The sequence below is a fragment of the Vicugna pacos genome, chromosome 12 (assembly GCF_048564905.1).
Source record: "Vicugna pacos chromosome 12, VicPac4, whole genome shotgun sequence".
In the NCBI taxonomy this organism is placed as follows: Eukaryota; Metazoa; Chordata; class Mammalia; order Artiodactyla; family Camelidae; genus Vicugna; species Vicugna pacos.
In genome coordinates, this window is record NC_132998.1 from 12,049,465 (window position 1) to 12,069,793 (window position 20,329).

Sequence of the window (20,329 nt, forward strand, 5' to 3'; positions counted from 1 at the left end):
GGTGGCCGGCTCCCACTGTCCTGTCTGTGGTGTCACTGGATGATACTATGAGGTTTCTGAAAGGGGAGGAGAGGATGGGATCCAAAACATAGGTGGAAGGACTGCCCTCTGCTAGGAGGGACAGAGCACCTTTCCAACCACAAGCAAGGAGGTACATATGAGGGACACAGACGTGGCGAGTGTGAAGTCTGAGAGCAGGAAGCCATCAAACGTTTTCGATTTCCCCCACAGGGTCACGTGCAAGTCCATCCCTACTGTGAGATCTAAGCCGCATTCTCTTGGCCTGCTGCAATTAAATGTTCAAATTCATGCTCGCTAAGCAATCTTGGATTTGTGATCTGGCTCCCCACGGAGGCCTGCCCCTGGGGCGGGAATGTGCTGACTATACAGACTTGAGTATGTCTCAGTGGTTTCTCACAGTAAACTGATAAACTGGTTTTTGAACACGATTTGGTTTCTAGGTAGCCTGACTACAGGTAATAGACAGACCATGATCCTTCTTATAGTTATGTTCCTTAAGGAGTTATTTTCTCAGGACCTGACTGCTTTTGCATAAAGTGACTACAGTAAATCTCTGGGCCTACAGAGGCATGGGCCAGATCCATAATTAAGCAGCCAATCAGAGGGCTCCCCTTCTCTGTCATGCCTTGCTCAGCAAAAGCTGGCTTTCCATTAGCTGTCACTGGCCTGATTTCTACCTCTTTTCTCTCAATTCATTTCTACACCCACCTGCTCATTAAGATATTTTGAACTGGCTGTCACTGCATTGACCTACTAGTTTTTGTAGGCAGGAATTTCTAAGAATAATGCAGGAACTAAAACAAGGACTTCAGTGAAATCTACTGGTATACCACCATTATTCACTTACTTATTCACTCAACAAATATTTACAGACTATATATCCTGTGCAAGGCTTGATATTAGAGCCGTGGGGGATCCAAAGTCCTCAGGGATTTATAAACCAGAAATAAAAGCAATTAGTTCCACAAAAAACATGCTGTGGAAATGGACTCTGACTGCAGGGGGGGATTACAAATAAAGAAAAAATTCCTTATAGTAAAAGTGATTAAAGCAGAAACAGGCTATCAAAGGAAATCCTGGACTCTGAGTAACTTTAAAAATATGATGACTTAGAAACAGCCTTGCCTAGAGGCAAAGGTTCCAGCAACCCTTCTGGAATTAAGCATAAAAGTGACTCAGGACTTTCTGATACATAAAGAACAAGCCAATCTCTCTGCAGAAGGAATAAGTCGGGCTGGGAAATAATTTAAATGTTTACTTAGGGTTCTTACCCCCAAATTCTCAGGTCCTCCAGTCCCTGGGTTGCCGTGCAGTAACTGATCCTGTCCCTCGTTCTTATCTTTGCTGCCCTTGCTCCTCTCCATCACACTTCATGCTCAGGCAGAAATAAGATGCAGTTTTTCCATAACCTGGAATTTTCTGCCATTGAATCATCTCAGCTAGGCACAGCCACACTAGCCACAGTATCACCCAAGCTCTGTGTAAATGATTTGAGGACCTTGGATATTTTAAAAGTGCCTACCACACAGCAGATGCTCAATTAAGATTCATTTCCTCCTTTCTTTTCTTCTTTTCTCTCCCCTGGTGAGGAAGGGAGGGAAAAAAAACAGGAACCAACAAAAAGATGGATCTCCCATAAGACAGAATTCTTTGGTGCAAAAATAATGAAAAGGTTTAAACTGCTTCTCCTTTGCTTACCTTGTGTCTGCGGCATGTATGGAGACAGGAGCTTTGACCTTTTCTTTTCATATCCCTTCTGTGTGATGTCCCCTAAAATAGCAAGAACAGAAATAGGTTATGCATTATTCTTACTCTGTGGTTGTTCACTGTAAAAATAAAATTAATTAGAGTGTTACAGAATTACCACATAGACAGTAAGGAAAAAATGTATAGTTCTTTGCCAAGGATTTTGCTATGTGTGATTTCCCACAGGCTTGGAGCTGACATCTTGTGGAAAATTGAAGGGCTTGTCCCTGTACCAGTCTAGCAGAGCAATATGCCACATTCCATGTCAGAGATTCCCGAGTTCCTAGGCACCCCTCGTTTCCGTGGTATTTAAGATATACCACAATGGAATGCAGCAAGGCTGGGAGACAAATGATCTTCTCTCCAAGGTTTGTTTGACCAAATGAATGCAATTGACTTGGGAGGTATTCAATTACACTGCTGTATAGAACCACACCAAATCAAAAGTCTGGTTAAGGGGCGAAGTCAAGGTTCAGGCACTGGGATGGGACATGTGGAAGGCCCTCCTGCACCCTAGTACCTATACTGGAACCTGGAGCCAGAATTCCCACATCCTCTTCCCTTGGGTCACTGGTTTGTATTATTTAAATACATGCTTGTCTTTTTCAGAAGATTAAGTGAAAAAGTATACATGAAGCACACAAAAAGTACATATATAAGAAATGCAATAAGGGTAAACTGATTGATAGAGAAGAAACTGTGTGGCTAAGAAGTGTCAAGAAATATACATGGTCCTAAAGAAAGGGTAGCAAATGGATGGGTAGAGGGCAGGGATAAAAGGCGACAGGAAATGCAGAACAAAAAACATTCAAGGGACAGTAATTCAAAGCTGGAGGAATAAATATATGTGGTGAGGTGACATGACAGAGCACTGTTTCCCCCCAAATAATTTTTTTTTTATTGAGAGAAAATTTTATTTCAGTCAAAGTGTAGTATAAAAAGTAATTTATATATTCAAATTTACATTTACTTATTATATAGTCAAGTTCGGGGGTGAGGGAGCCTATTTTGATGGATATAGAGATTTGAAATCATGGGTGATGAATGACAAATTTGACATCAAGGGTGATGAAGGTCAGGTGTGTTGGTCTCAGTGTCTGACTGATGGAACAGATGGTGGAGAGGCAGCAGGGCTCAGTGAAGGGCTTAAGCAGGGGAGTTAACACTCACAGGTCACAGAGGGCAGCAAGTTCCCTCTTCCTGAGGAGAATGGGACCAACTGTAGAAGCCAGAGAGACTAGCCCTTGCCCCAGTGCTACTATGGTGACCTGGGCAAGTCAGCAGTAGCTTAACTTAAAGACAGAGGTAGAAAGGATTAAAAAGAAGTGAGAGGATTAAGAGAGACATTTGGGAGAAAGACTGGACAGGGTTTGGTGACTAGTTCAGTGCAGCATGGAGAAGGTTTCTGGGTGAGCAACCAGGCAGATGGTCACAATATTCTTTGACAGAGAAATACAGCAAGTGCATATTTGGTGGGTTGAAGAAGACAAGAGTTAAGCTTAGGAAAGACCTATGAGACACACAAGAGGAGATGTCCAATCAACAGTTGGATGGATACATGGATCTAGAACTTCAGAAAGAGAGAGGTTTGGACTTGTCAGGACATATTTGAAAAATAAATTGATACAATCTCTGGAGTCATTTGGCAATTCCTATCAAAATTTTGATTCAGCAACTGTACTTCTAGGAATTCGCTCAATGCTAAAATACACAGAGGTACACAAAAATAAATTTAAGAATATCCCCTGACCTATTCTTTGTAATAAAAAAAACTAGGACTCTAGATGCTTACATTATAGACTATCTGTATCAGTGGCTTTCAACTAGGAGTGATTTGCCCCTCAGTAGGCAACTGACAATGTCTGGAGACATTTTTATCACAACTGGAGTAAGTGGTGCTACTGGCATCCAAGTAATAGTGGTCAGGATGCTGCTAAACATCCTGCAATGCACAGGACAGGCCCAGGATAAAGAATTATCAAGTCCACCTACACTGCTGGTGGGAATGCAGTTTGGTGCAGCCACTGTGGAAAACAGTATGGAGATTCCTCAAAAGACTAGGAATAGACTTACCATATGACCCAGGAATCCTGCTCCTGGGCATATGTCCAGAAGGAACCCTACTTCAAAATGACACCCACACCCCAATGTTCATAGCAGCACTATTTACAATAGCCAAGACATGGACACAGCGTAAATGTCCATCAACAGGTGACTGGATAAAGAAGATGTGGTATATTTATACAATGAAATACTATTCAGCCATAAAAACCAACAACATAACGCCATTTGCAGCAACATGGATGTTAATGGAGAATGTCATTCTAAGTGAAGTAAGCCAGAAAGAGAAAGAAAAATACCATATGAGATCGCTCATATGCGGATCTAAAAACAAAACAAAACAAAACATAAATACAAAACAGAAACAGACTCATAGACATAGAATACAAACTTGTGGTTGCCAGGGGATGGGGGGTGGGAAGGAACAGACTTGGATTTCAAAATGTAGAATAGATAAATAAGATTATACTGTATAGCACAGGGAAATATATACAAGATCTTGTGGTAGCTCACAGCAAAAAAAAAAAAATGTGACAATGAATATACGTATGTTCATGTATAACTGAAAAATTGTGCTCTACACTGGAATTTGACACAACATTGTAAAATGACTATAACCAATAAAAAATGTAAAAAAAAAAAAAAAAAGAATTATCAGGTCCAAAATGTCAACAATGTTAAGGACAAGAAACCCTGACCCACATCATAATGTGCAGGTATTCCAAATGTACTGGCAAAGGAAGCTGTGTACAATATATAAAGGTAGAAGGCAAGCTGCAGAACAGCAAGTATAAATAGGGTCTAATGTTGTTTAAAAAATAGTTATAGATATGGTTGCATACATAAAATAGTCTAGAAGGAGATAAACAGATAAAGATATAAACATAGATATACACTAAATGTTTATCCTTGGGGGACCGAGATTATGGAGGATTTTCATCTGTTATACTTTAACAGAGTCTGATTGAAAAAAAAGCCTGAATGACTTGTATAATAATAACAATAAAGATTTTTTTCATTAAGAATTAATGATTCTGTAGATGTGTATTTGTTAACGTGGTAAGATGCTTGCAGTATATATAACAGAAAAAACGCAAGATACTAAACAGTTTACACACTATATTCAATTTCTGAAATAATAATATTTTTATATATACATGTACACATAGAAAAAATATGGATTTTTATATACCGAAATGTTAACAATGGTTACCTGTAGCTTGCAAGATTATGGACTGGTTTTAGCTTTTTTCATTTTTCTTTGCCTATATTTTCTAATTTTTCTCCTATGAGCATCCATTATTTGAAGAAACAATAAACATTTTTAAACTGCAATGATGACTACTTATTAGACTGTACAAATTTAATTACAATGGCCCTTCATCTGTATTTTTCTAGTGGAACAAGAGAAACCCATGGTGTATTTCTGGAAATGAAACCCAAGCCTTGTCAAATTAGCAAACTGAAGAGTTTTGGTAATCTCTAACAATGCGTAAAACTAACAAATGCAGGAATCTACCACAGAAACCTTCCTTAGAAACAGGAAATCATGTCTTCTATTGCAAAAGAAACAATGAGGCATTCTCCTGTTCCACTCCCCACTCACAAGCTCCCCTGCCTCCAGTACACACACACCCCACTCCCTGAAGGGCACAAAGACCCCTTCCGCTGGCTCAGAACACATCTGATAAAGTCAAAAGCTTTAAAAGCTTTCTTCAGGGCTTAGAGTGCCAACGATTCACTGTCAGTAAATGACCGCGGGACAAACTGCTAGACTTGGTATCTTGGACATTAACCAACTACTAACCATCTCAGGTTTCGAAAAAGGTCAATCAACAGAGTCTAATTCAGCCATGCCAATTAGCATTTGTTCCATAAACGAGCAAAGACATTGAAGATACCCAGGAGAAGACGCCTGGTAAAGAGAAGTGAGGACTATGGTGAGAGAACTTACAAATGACCCCTACTTTTTCTCTGAGTACAAGACCCTGCTCAAAAGCCATCTCCTCTGTGACATTTGCCACACTCGTTAGTCACTTCCTCCTGATGCCCCTACAACTCTGCACACACTTCTATGACAGCACTGAGCACATCACTGGTATTTTAATTATTTGTTTACCCATCTGTGTCCCTACTAGACTGTGCACTTGAGGGCAGGGATTGTGTCTTGTTCATCTCTGTAGCCTGCCTACAGCCTGGCACAATAGACACTTGTTGAACGAGTGACTGAATGAACTGATAAAACAGAGGCAATAAGAGAACAATAAATCAAAGGCAAGCATACTTGGTTTGAAAACTGGAAATGGGAGAAAAGGCGGTCTTTACATTGACAGGAGCTGAAAGGTCCAGGGAGGAAAATTTAGTGAACCAAAAGTTTATTGAAACTTGACAACTAGACCTCAAAGGTGGCCGGAAGCAAGAGAGGAATAGCACATAAACAGGGCGCACTAAAAGCAGAAGGAAGGTCCCCGGATAGCGATGAATCCCATAGCCAGAGCAAGAGCAGACGGAAGGAATTCAGTTGCTCCACATAACAGAATTTGTTATCCCGATTTCTGTCACTGCCTCCTCCTGCCTGTGCGCTTGTCATTCTCACCACTGGTAGTTAAGCACCTTTTGCCACACTAAAGCAATGCTTCCTAAATTTGCCCAATTTTTAAGAATCACCCGAGGAACTTGTGCAAATTCCCAGGCCCCTCCCATGAAGATTGTGATTCACTAAGTCTGGATTAAGACCCAGATACCTGCATTTCTAACAAATGCCTTCCAGTGAGTCTTAAAAATCAGGCAAGTTTGCAAATTGCTGCACTAAAGAATCATGTCTGGAGTGTGCTGGGCGGTTCTGCTGACTTAACGTGAGGAGGTGCGCTCAAGGAGAAGGTTGTCTTGGCGATCCGGCCTCCCGGGAGAGCACGGAGCCTCGGGAGCTCACAGACACTAAGTCACACCACAGGCATTCTTACTCACACAGATTTTTTGCCATCTGGCATATAAAACAAAAAGGAGTGCATAACTATACCTGTATAAAATTTGCATTAAAATGGCATAGAGCTAAGTTAAACCTGTTGTTCAAGTTTTTTGAGAACTAAACAAATGCAGGGAGGATTAGCCTTCCCCTCCCACCAGGGTAACATATTTTCCCACCCAGGTGAACACTTTGAAGGAGAAAAGTAGCCACTTCTAGGGGTCTGCAGCACCTGGCACGTGTGAAGGCACCTGGCCTGATGCGATACTGGCCCAAGAGACAAGCCCTGAGCAGGCGGGCACCCACAGGGCCCAAGACTGTCTCGCAGCTTCAGCAGTACCACAGCCGCGAATAGCCAATACAAGACCTCTCAGAAGATACAGCAGACTGGACAGAGGGGCTGGGAGGGTGGGGTGTGTGAGCTGGCCATCTCAAGCCTCTTAAAGGTCAGCCATGATGGGAGGAATAGTCCTACAAATGGTTATCCATCTGAGGAGGGTATATCTACACTGGTGGGGTGGCATCATGCTGTGGTTCTGAACCTGAGTTTGAGCTAGACACAGCCACACCTGGAGCATGGCCTTACCACTTCCTGGCTATCTGACTCCAGACAAGTTTTACTTCACCTCTTGATTAAGTCTTGGTTTCCATGTCTGCAAAATGGGGAACAATAGTATCTACCTTGCAAAGTTTTTATTTGTGATTAAAAGTACTTAGTGTGAGCTCTGGGCTATCGAAAGTTCCGGTATCAACAAACATTTACTGAAGGCCTACTGAAGGCTACCCTACTGGCTGGGTGGGGGCAGGGGCAGGTAACTATATTCAAAGAGAGGAGACAAAACAAACAAGCATTAGTAATACTCCACAATTAAGAGCCATGGAGAGATGCACGCCAAGTGCAGCGTGGAGCCCAGAAGGAAATGTGCTCTCTGCTTGGGCAGGGAAAAGAAAGCTGTACAGAGTGGTGACATGTGGCTTGGGTCTGGCCTTTCTCTCTAACATCAGAGCTATGACATGAACTCCTAATGATGTACTTAGTGGTTTACTGGTTTTCCTCCACTGCTGACTGGCTCTGCATGGGCATGGCCATGTTTGGTAGTTCCTTTATGATTCTTATCTCCCAGAGAGAAGTAATTCTCACAGATGACCTCCTGCAGCACCCTGAGCAGTTAGGTGCTAAATAAACACAGGGTCTGGGAATTTCTGGAAGGTCACCAAGTCATATGTACATATGATGTCGTTGGAGAGAGAGCAAGGATTACAGCTCCAGCCATAAACTATGCTCCAAAGGAAATAAAAACGTATGTGCCATTGTAGCCCCGCCTTAAAGTCACATCTATTCAGTCAGAGGTGGCAATGGCTGAGGGGATTTGGAAGATGCCACAAAAAAACGTTTTTGAGCGCCGAATGGGTGACACAGAGTGTTAAGCAAATATGAATAAAATAGTATTCCTGTCTTAAAGAAGTTCCAGGTCTAAACAAATAATTACATTAAAAGTGGTAAGTGCTACCCTAGAGATTATGTACAAAGTTCTATGTAAGTACCAAGGAAATAATGGGGATAAAAGTAATTATAACATTCAATAAGAATAAATAATAATGACAACACTCATCAAGAGCTTACTATGTACCAGTCTCTGTTCGAAGAGCCTCACAACAGCCCTACCAGGTAGTGTCATCATCATTCCCATGTTATAGGTGAAGAAACTGAGGCACAGGAAGGTTAAGCAACTTGCCCACAGCCATACCTAGTAAGTGTTGTGATCAGGATTCGAACCCAAGCAGACCTGGCTCCACGACCCCTACTCTTAAACATTAAACTACTTTCATTTTCAGGGAGAAGCTCCAAATTCAGCTTCAGAAAGATTGGAAAGACTTCACAGATGTCGCTCCTGGGTTGGGTCTTGAAGGAGGACCATCAAGAGAGACAGACACTGAGGATGAAGATAGTTTCTTAAATGCACAGCTGTGAAAGAGAGAGGCATGCTTGGAGCAACAGGCAGATATGAAAGCTGTAAATTCAATCTCCGAGGAACAGGATAGGATGCTGGCCCTACTGCTGCTCCTGCAGGCCCAGCCAAAGGGGGGATCCTCAGAAACTTAAAGTTTAGGGCTGATATTTATCTCATGGGTCATCAATTTCCTTCTCTCTTCATTAAATGCCTCTATATAACACAGCCACCACTCTAAATTTTCAAAATATTCTGACATTTCCTTTAATCTGCCAACAAATTCTTTTCAAGACACAGAAAAGGCGCTACCTTTATGACAGAATAAGAAACTGAGACATGAAAAGATAAGAATCTGGGACTCTGGTCTTTTATTATTGTTCTTTGTCCATTGTTTATTTGTAGGTGGCCCCCAAATCAGGTGAAATAAAAGTATAACATTAACCTATTGTTTGTAAAATGAACAACATGGGATAAACAATTTTTACGACTCACTCCAGAATAAAGATGGCTTTCCGGAAGGCATTAAACACCACCACCACCTGCCCACAACAGTGCTCTGGATGAACTGTCCCTTTTAATCATTTTTAAAATGAGATAGTCAACTGTAGAAACTGTCCAAGTGCAGTGAAAAACCAGTCAGCAAGAAGTTACTACACATCATTACTAAATATTCCGCTAAGGGAGCATGTAGCCTTTCTGTTGTGTTAAAGAGTAATTAAGAGGAAAAGAAACGAAGGACCGAGAAGAAGAAGTCCTAGAGTCATCACCTTCAAATCTATACCTGAATCTAAAACCTAATCTATCCTCGACATGTAAATCTTAGATCGGAAGGTGGTACATGTTGGCTATGGCTGGAGATGGAGAGCAGGATTGTGGCTATTTATACTTTAGGGATATAAACGGACACATAGAAAGAAAGAGCCAAAATACAGCTGCGAATGTGAATGAAGTCAATCTTAGCAAAACTGAAAAAGGCAGAGGATTTGGATCATATCCAGGGGACACTGGCTAGAAGACAAAGAAAATTTTCTATTACTAAATTTTATCACGTTCTCCTTACAATGATAATTTAATTCAATGAATTATATGTACCAACCACCCATCCCCTAAACTTCCTCCTTCCAGAGGTGATACATAAAGGCTCACAAAAACACAAAATAAAGGCTCATAGTCACAGAAAACAATGGCCTTACCCTTTAAACCAGATACAGGGTGTTTTGGTCTTTGTTTTTGCCCTACTTATTTTTCTTGCCATATCTGAACTAAAAGTGGCCAAGGGGACTCCAAAGAATTTGCAACCTTGAATCATTTAAAAAAAAACTCTCTGAAGTTTCTTTCTATACATAGTAGACTAATCTTATGTTGAAAGAGGGGTGAAAAGATACAATATTTGCACAGTTTAGCTAGAAATAAACCTCTGTTAAAATACTTCAATCTGGTGAAAGATGAGAATTTTACCTAGTTTTTTCTTTTAGAAAAAACTCAGTGATTCTAAGTCTTCATCTGGCAGCCTATAAAAGTTATAGTCTTCTCTTCTTGTACCCCAACTTCGCTAATTTTACAAAAGATTTTTAAGGGAACTTAACTTTAGGACATTCAAATTTCCATTCTCAGTAGATGTCCTCTCACCTCATTTAGGACAATAACTAGACATTTTCCACATCAAGAAGTTGAGAATAAGCCCAGATTGCTTCTCCCAAAACTCAAATCATAGAATTGTTTTGGCTGCACTGGTCTGTTTTCTAGGTCAAATATATATGACTTCTTACAGATGGTATTTCACCAAAGGCATTAAGCAAGCTCAAACAAATAAAGAACAACAGAGTACAACATTTGAAACACACAGAGAAACTGAACTCAAGTCTAGCTACATCACCAGGCAGCTGGCGAAATTAATCCATCTAGTGTAAAAGGTATGTTCATTTGTCCAATAGAAAAACTGTCTGCAAATAAGAAATTTGCTGTACAAATGGCATGAATGTTTAACCAGAATGGGGAGCCACTGAGATGGCTCAGCCGGCAGAAAAAGCACAGGGTCTAGCGTGAGGCAGACCTGGACCTGGGTCTGGACTCTGAGTCTACCATTTACTGGCTCCTTGACAAGCTACTGAACAACTGTGCCTTAGTTTCATAATAGGTAAAAACTGGAATAACTCCTACCTTGAGTGGTTATGATGAGTCTTGAATGAGAGAGTGCATGCAGAAGTCCCTGGCACACAGCACACATTTGACTAGTTTTAGTTGACGCCACCCAGCCCCAGCCCCACCCTTAAGTCCTAACATCAATTTTATCCTTAAAAGGGTTATTCAGAAAACTCTGTGGTAGATTCTCTTAAAAATATTTAAAAAAAATTTTTTTTTAAGGAGGAGCATATTAAGTGTCTCTAAAGACACACCAAGGTGCTAGGCCCTTAGCAGTAGGAGCCAACAAAGTTATTAGTGCCTTTGGATGCTAAAAGTCTAAAGAAGGAAAACTGACATCAGAGGTGGTACAAATATTTAAACCAGAAACAAACAGAGATTAATTCAAATGAATATATATGTAAATGTATGTAAATAAAACAGTGCCATTATGCACAAAACAGGATTACATACATCTGACTGTGGATATTGTAATTTCAATCTAGGGCTAAAACTGCAAATGCCTAGGGGAAAAAAACCTAGGGAAAAAACATCAGGAAAAGAAACGTAATTTTCTTTATGGCTTCTTCTTTTACCTTTTAAGTTTCTTCAGTAAATTAGAGAACAGTTCCTTAGAAGAACAGCTAGGTATATTCAAGTACTCTGCTTTTCTTCTTGCATCCATCAGAATAATTTTTAAAAACTAGGCAATTCGTAATAATATCTATACCATTTACTGAATCTAAATTAAACAGTGCATGGGCCCGGCATTCTTTATCAATGGCACAGATAAAACTAACAACTGATCAAAAATCTAAGTACATACTCTTGCAAATACAGAAATCAAGTGAACATTTTTAAACAGAAGAATTTTGGTGGTAGCCAATTCACACTGCTCTGGAAACCAAAGATGCACAGGGAAAAATACAAGTAGAGAGAAAATTGCCACTCCTGTGGTATGTGGATCACAAAATTAGCAGCTTGTTTGATCTAAGATTCCGGTTGTCAGGAGGCATGTTTTCCTCCCTGTTTTGCTCCAAATTAGCTCTCTGATCCTGGGCAAGCCACTGTACTTCTCTGGGCCTGTTTCCGTAACTGTATGAATGAGCTCTAGGCTGTTTTTGGTCAATGTTCGATGAATGCCGCCTGCCTGGCACTGCTATGTGTGGCAAGTTGAAACCAAGGGAAGGTATCCAGTAGGCAGTAGGATAGATGAGCTCTGGGAAAGATAGATACATTCTCACTATCAGTGTAGGAGGTGGTAGCTGAAAGCTTGGGTGTGAATGACATCAGCAGAGGGAATGCAGTGTGAGAACAGAGGAAGGCCAGAAAAGGAATCCTGAGAAAGCTAACATTTAAAAAATGGGCAGAGGAAAAAGAGATGCTACCGGGACACAGTAAGGAGACCAGAGGGAATGGGGGGAACGCAGAGAGAAGAGGGGCAGGGAAAGGGAGAAGGATACAGTGAAAAATGCACACTGTCACAAACGCAAAATCAGAATTGAAAAACACCTGCTAGATTTGGCAGCCAGATCACCAGCAGCCCAGTTAAGAACAATTTTAAGAGAATAGTGAAGGAAGAAGACAGATTATGTAGAGTACTAAAGGGTGGGGAAGCAATGAAATGAGAGTAACAATGCTTTTTCTTTCAATATGTTTTATTATAAAGTGAACGAAACACGGTGCACAGAGTCAAAGAGAGTATTTTTTTTCTTGAAGATGGACACATTTATATATGATTTCTAGAGAAAGAGCTATTAGACTGAGGGTGAAACACTGATTCAACCAACAAATACTAAAAACTTGCTTTAGAGGCAGAGAACAGAAGAGGATGGGGACGTGGTCCCAAAACTTATAGTCATGGTCATGAAGTATATTACAGTCTCTTCCAGCAGAGAGAGACATCCCAAAACAATTATCTAATGAATAACTTAATTACAAGTTTCGTAAGGGCCATGCAGAGGTTGTCCAGGGGCTGGGAGAGCTCTGACAGAGACTCTGACAGGCACACTGCTCAGCACAAACCCTCGACCTGACCTAGTCTGGGCAGCTGGGGAGGGCTGCTCTGGGAAGGCAACATTTAAGCCGAGATCTTAAAAAAAAAAAAAAAATGAAGACACTGAAATATTTTGAAAATGAAACAGGAGCTAGGGGCAGGGGTAGTGGGCCCCTCCCAGTGAAGACCCTGAGGGGGATGGGTGTGGGCAGGAGGGCAGCTGAGAGCAAGTGCAGCCAGCAGGCTGAGATGAGGCTGGAAGGCAGCAGGAGTCCAGACGCTGCAGGGCCCTGGAGACCATGGGAAGGATTTGGGATTTTATTATAAGTAAAAGAGAAAGCCTTTGAAGGGCTCTAAGTAGGAGAGTAACATGATCAAACATAGCCTAGGAACAAGGGAACTGATAAGGACTGAAGCTCCTGAAAAGATCAGAAGGAATAAGATCCAGAGCAGGGGGCAGGGGTATCTCCTGGGTCAACTTATGTTGGGAATGTGGTTCTGTGACCTTCATCTGTGACTGCTTCCTGGCTGTGTAAACCTTTATCCTCAGCCCTTGGGCTGCCTGGTGGAGCTCAGAGGAAGCTGGAAACTCTGGGGCTGTCACCTCAAAGAGGCAAACACCATTTTTATCCCACTGTATTGAACAAATATCCTTTTCTGTGCCTGTCAAGAGGCATACAAGACTGGAAGCACTGTAGGACTTTAATGGTACCTCTTTCTCTGACAAAGGAGATAAGGGTGAGTAAGTAAGCAGAGTTGTTGAGGGAGCGCTGGGGGCAGGGCAGAAGACCAAGGGCGGTGGTCTGATGACCTCTAAATTTCTTTCTGTGTAGGAGTCAGAATAAAGGTTTTTGGTCCACTTTCCCACCACTTTTCATTTAGTACTTAGCTCATGTCAGATGCTCATTCATCAAAACACTCATATGTATTAACTCAATCTTCAAAACAACCCCATGAGGTGGTATTATTAATAGTCCCAGTTTTCAGATGCCAAAGTAAGGCACAGGGAAATGAAGTCATATGCACAAGGAGGCAGTACTTGAGAGAGCCTGCTTCAAATCAGATGGTCTGACTCTAGGGTCCAAGCTCTGAACCACTCTCAATTCTGCCTCTCTAAGGCTCTTTGCTGAGAGGAACCAAAGAGCTGGAAGAGAGGGTTTTAGTAGACACTGAGTTGTCACTAGAAGGTTGGGAGGGACACGCTCTGAAGTTGATACAGAGCTCAGAGTTGTGTCTGAAAAAGTTACCCTCTCTGAGCCTCAATTTCCTCAACTGTAAAAACAAAGATAATAGAACCTACACGTTGTTATGAGGATTAAAGAGGTAATACATGCAAAGTTCTTAGTTCCTAGCACAGAGGAAGCACTTAATGACATCTGCTACTCTAACGCCAGAGGGAGTTAACTAAAGAAATGAGAGTGAGCCAGGAACTGCTGAGGGGCCAGGGAGACAGAACAGAACTTTTAGTGGCACTGACTTTCAGTTTTGAGATTTTTGTCCAGAAATCCTTGGGAAAAGGCTGATGGTCCAAATAATTTAGAGCTGGAGTTTAAGAGGAAAGGAGAATGGAAGGAAGGGAGGATGAGGGTATCCAGGCTAACAGGATTTACTGATTAACAACCAATCAATAATACATACTTGTAAAGTAAATGATCTGCAGTACTATCAACCTAACTTCCATTAACTTTTAAAGGTTTCTACAGGAAAAGCACTCGATTCATCTTGGGATGGAAGAACACATCACCCTCCAGAAGAAACAGGAGGATTCCAAAAAGAGAGTGCTGAAAGGAATTGGGGAAGGGAGGTCAGAAAGTTACATAAAGGTTCCTGCTAGATTAATTCTCCTTTCCAACTTCCCATACCTGCTTTTCTCACTTTGAACCTATTAAAGACATAAACAAACAAACAAATAAACAGAAATACAAAAGCCATGAAAAAAGTGAAAAAGAATAAAGAAGACTGAAGATTAGTTTATATTATGGAGGAAACACTAAAAATTGAAATTTTCTTGGGCATTTCCTCCTAAAAGGCTTGGAGGGGCACAGACTACAAATGAAGAGATTATATGCAGAGAGCAGCTCTGGGGAACTTAGTAGTTGAAGAGGGAATGGGTCTGGTGAAAGAGTGACTGACGGGATGGGTTGCCAGGGGAAGAGGCAAAGGAAGAGGATAAAGCCATCAGAGGAGGAAAAAAGAGTTCCTAAACCCAACAGTGTCCACCCTGAATCAGACTTTCATAAAAGACAGCCAGATGCTGCTGCCATTTCCTTTTACCACAACAAAATTTAAAATAACTAGCTGGTCACTATTTTTAAAGATTAAATAAACAACCCACACCCCTCAATGCAGCTTCAGCAAAAAGAATAAATGTTCAATGTTAATAATACTCTTAGGAATAGAGGTTCCCTGAGCAAGGGTGGGGAAACAAGCACAAAGAATAAAAATGGTCTTGAGCTACACAATCCGTAACAGAAAGCTGCCTGTGGCTCTTCAGTGGTCCAAGGGCTGATATCCTTAGCAGGTAAAAGAGTAGAAAGAAACAGGAGAAACTGCTTAAGGATTCTTACAAATGACTTGCAATTTTGTATACACGCTCCATCAATGTTTAAGAGCTGTAACTTTTGGTTTGGCTGATATAAAATGATTTCTTTCTTTCTGTAATGTGTGTGTCCACTGCTCCCCTAGAGATATTTAAATCTCCAATACCATTACTACTAAAACAATCCACTTCTTTTCTGCAGTTTCACTTAGAGAAAAAACAACAACAAATTCCTTCCTAAAATAGCAAAGACAACAATGCGAGGAATAATACTCCAGAGTTTGAACAGATATTTCCTGTACTTCACTCAATGTACTAATCACGATCAAAATTAGGAATTAAAAGGAAAAAACACCACAACCTCAAAACAACAAAAACCCAAGTACACCATCCTTGTCCTACTCTCACAACCCCTCCACAACAAAACACTGCTTGCTACATGTCTGAATATATTATGAAAAATAAACTTTGAGAGCTGTCAATACATGGAAATGTGAATATTAAGCAGGATAAACACTGCTCATAATAACAGTAGTATAAGTAATGAGAAAAGCCATTATTCCAGAATAAAAGCTAGAAATAATAAAAAAATATTGGACTTGTTCAATTAGTAGCTATATACTTAGATTTAAAAAAACTTTATTAAAATACTTTTAATAAAAATACTCTGTCATTGTGGATTTGAAATATTATTTCCTTATTCCTTTTTCCATTTGAAAAAGTATTCTTGTAATGCAGTTTTTTCAGAATGCAACTGTGATGTTTTAACAGAACATGAAAGATGTGGAAAAAGTATAAAAAGCCAAGTGTAAAAGAAAGAAAGGCCGGGGCGGGCATAAGCAGTTTGTGAACCAAGGAGTTTAAAGGAGTTTAAAGAGAGACAAGTGCCCCCATCATCTCTTCTTTTGTCCTCCATAAGAAAATTTTTAGCTGGGTAAAACAACCCTCAGGATAAAAATCACATTTCCCAGTCCCCTCACAACAAGGTGTGGTCAAATAACTAAGTTCTGGCCAATGTGGTCTAGACAGAAAGAATGTGTGCAACTTCCAGGTCTTGATCTTTAAGGGAAAAAGCACGTCCTCCCTGGCTCTCCCTTCCTGATGGCCGGAATGGGACTGTGGTGATCAGCCATCTTGGACCACAGGCTGTGGCCACATCCAAGGTCAGTGCAGCACTGGACAGAAAGAGCCCAGAGCCCGGTGACCACACGGAGCAGAGCTGCCATGCTACTGCAGAAGTCAACTCTGATCTGGTTAAAAGTATCTGTTACTTGGGGGTGTCTGTTACATACAGTCAGACTCACAATTCAACAAATAAATGACATGTACTTCCTAGTAAATGACATGATTTCCGATTAGGGGCAGCAAATGATTGCTGCTACTTGGTGTCCCCACCACAACCACAAACGATAGCACTAAAATTGTTAAAAGCGAATTTAACTGTTATAAAGGTGAGATATACCCTTACAGACTTTTCATTGTTAGGCTTCTTGATAAATCTTTTTTCACACCCAGCCCTATATAAATGTATTTTTTGATCAAAGGTGAATTCTTACAAAGTAAATCTGGTTTAGTTATTTGAAATCAAAATTCTGTAAAGCAACTCTTTGTAAAATTATCTGAGAACACATATTAAGAGTCGTGAACTGGGCTATCAATGCACAGCACTAGTGTTAAATTATTTCTGAGAGATGCTGTTTCCATGAAAGACTTTCAGCACAATCAAAATGGCATTTCTACATTGTACTTGTGTCATTTTTATTCTTGAAGTTAAAACAGCAATCATTTGACATGCTGAGTTCCCCATCAAAACATCATTTAAATAAACTATCAGTTAAAAATAGATGTGTGAACACAAATTCCAATTACCAATTTGCCAATTGTTAAAGGACTACACAGCCTGGAAATAAGCAAACTGTGTGAGGAATGACGTTTTCCCGCTGTTTTCAGACTAAGAGCTTGCTGTACCAGAGCCATTAGTAATTCCAGGAAATTCTTCGAGCTTCAACTAGAGCAACTCTTCTTTTACTGATTACACTCAATCATGCTTCAGTATAAGATTGTGTTTGAACAAAACCCCTCACCTTAGCCAAAAGATTTTAAAACTACCCAATGTATAGTAAATAGGCATTCTGTTCTTTTCAGTAACAGAAGAGAAAGCTGTCAAGTAAAGGAAAGAAAGATTAATCACTGGAAAGACCAGATTTGATTTTCAAAAAACGTAATGAGATCATCATTTTTTTAAAAAAATGTCAATGTCTATACTTTTCTGGATCTTCCATATCTGTGTGATGCTCTGAAAGTCAGACAGATCTAGGTTGTAAGCCAAGCTCATCACTTATCAGCTATGTCTCTGTGGACAAATTACTTTACTTGCCTGGGTCCTCATTTTTTTCCATCTATCAAATGAGGAAACCGGCGCTTGTCTCAAGGACTGTTAATAGGATTAAGTGAGATAATATAAGCAAAATTCCTAGCAGAGTGCTCAGTCCAGAGCAGACAATAAATGTTACTTTCCCTCTCTGCCCACTCTACCCCTGCCACCAAACAGCAAAATCTCACAACAAATCACAAACGGAAGGGTTTTGATGTGGGCTGCATGTCTTTTTTGCAATAGGTGATATTTATGTTGAAGATCAGATACAAATACTTTCCTGGACAAAAACATGCATTCACACAAAAATTTGTTAATGTGTATTTATAGTAGCTTATTTACAACCAAAAAGCAGAAACAACCCAAATGTCCATCAACTGATGAAGAGAAAAACAAACTGTGGTATATATATCCAAACATGGAATATTATCCAGCAATAAAAAGGAATGAAGTACTGCACATGCTACAGCATGGGTGAACCCTGAAAACATTACGCTAAGTGAAAGAAGCCAGTCACAAAAGACCACGAATTACAAGCATCCATTTATATGAAACGTCCAGAACAGTCAAATTGATACGGATAGAAAGTAGAAGGCGGAGAATGGGAAGTGACAACGAATGGGTATAGGGCTTCCTTTGGGAGTGATGAAAATGTTCTAAAATTAGATTATAATGATGGTCGCACAGCACTGTGAACTTACTAAAAAACACTGATTCGTATCCTTTAAACAGGTAAATTTTGTGGCATGTGACTTACACCTTAATGAAGCTTTTAAAAAAACCTCACTGCATTTAAAATTTAATAAATCAAATCATACCTTTTCAAAATATATTGTCATCCAGAAAACAGACATTGGTGGGTATGTGTACACAGACTTCTAAGTCACCTATAAGATCCTCTAGCAGTTCATCATGTTTATTTCTTTCTACTCATTACATACAATGGATGCCTCATCTCCGGTGCACCTAAAGTGACACCAGCTATGTACCATACTTAGGAGAATTAAGAAGAACCACTCAGCTTAAATGCCTTATGAAACTAGAAGTGATATACATTCTTTTTAAACAAACAGAATATTTATGAAAACTGATCACGTACTAGACCCTGAAGTAAGTTATAAAAATTTCAAAGAACTGCTATCATACAGACCACGTCATCAATCAACAATACAATCAACTTATAAATCAATAAAAGGTAAGTTTTTAAAGGCCAACTATAAAAACCAGCCTTCTACTGTGCCATTTACTTGTATAATATACTGTACACGTAATAAATACATGCATACTGCTACTTGATAATGTTGGTCCATAAGGAAACGGACTGAGGTTGGGTGTATGTTTGCATACTGCCAACAGATTTCCTTGTTATATTTAATACATTTGTTTCTCAAAAAGTGTATATAATCAATCATGTTTAAGAGCATTAGGGAATTTGCTATTTAAAGCATTCACGGAGTAAATCTTTTTGTACTATAAATAATTATTGCCTAATTCGTCTGCACTTAATTCTTTCAAAAGCTTATTCTGTATTTAGGGGAGTATTCAGTGCACTATCACTGTCTGGGAGAATACAATCCATCAGGAGCTTGCATGAGATGCAAAACAATGCAGAGAAAGGAATTTGGTGCTCTGGTCAGTGCCAAGGTCAACATCTCCCCAAAGTGTTCTTCTAATTCAGCAAGCCAAGGCCTGGAACCAGTCCACGGCTTTATCATCATTGTGGATTTATCCTTGAGCAGTTCCTGAGAAAAGACCTCCACTGGGTCCTATCTCAGCAGAAAATTGGGATCAAGCTTCAGTCACCTGAGGCGACCTACTAGCGTAAAAACTATGAAAGACAGCCAATAATCTTCTTCATCACTAAAATGGAGTGCCAAGTCATAGCTCTGCCCTCTCCTTTCCGTGGCTTAAGCCTCTTCTCAAAGACCCAGTTCCCAACTACTTGCTTTACATTAGACTAGGCAGCCGTCAGATGAAGATAAAACTAAGTGCTCATTTCTTGGACTGTGGTATTCTCTTCTCCTAGTTCCCCCACGCTGCCTAGTCCTCTTTTCAGATCTGGACATACCAGCGGCAACACTATACTCTTCGCTAATCTATAAAAAGGCATGATCTTGTCTATTTTCTCCTTTAATTGACATCACTTGTTTATTTGCTTGAGAAAAACAGTTACTGCAAATATTAAATACTGAATTTTAACTTAGATACCAATTATATTGCTGATACGTATGTATTAAATTACATAAACTTTGATATCACCACGCCATTTGTGAGTGTGTGAAGTCCTGCTCTATTTCTACCTCATTTCTTTCTACTAATAGATTGCTAGAAGGGAAGATGGAAACTACATCAGTAAATGAATATACAAGCTTGAAGTCTGAAACATAAGAAACTGCTCAAGACTGACAAGGGGGATTTCCAGAACTCCAAAGGCTCCTTTGTGATCCAGCCCTGAGTGGCTAATAACAAGAGTGAGAGAACTTTGCTCTCTGATCATTCGATCAGAATGGTGAATTATACAACAGGAGCAGTAACTGTGGCGAATCAGGCTAGG

At 40.2% G+C, this 20,329-nt stretch overlaps 1 protein-coding gene across 3 annotated transcripts in view; it reads right to left on the reverse strand.

Moving 5' to 3' along the window:
• The window catches only part of DIP2B (disco interacting protein 2 homolog B), a 195,593-nt gene that overhangs the window by 99,758 nt on the left and 75,506 nt on the right, over positions 1-20,329 (reverse strand). For 2 of the 3 annotated variants that reach the window (XM_072972815.1, XM_031683009.2), the window contains exon 2: positions 1,720-1,791. In XM_072972815.1, coding sequence (XP_072828916.1) covers positions 1,720-1,791 — 72 coding nt within the window. Of the gene's footprint in view, positions 1-1,719; positions 1,792-1,885; positions 1,980-20,329 lie in introns of those variants that run through there. The other variant, XM_072972814.1, reaches the window with a different exon arrangement.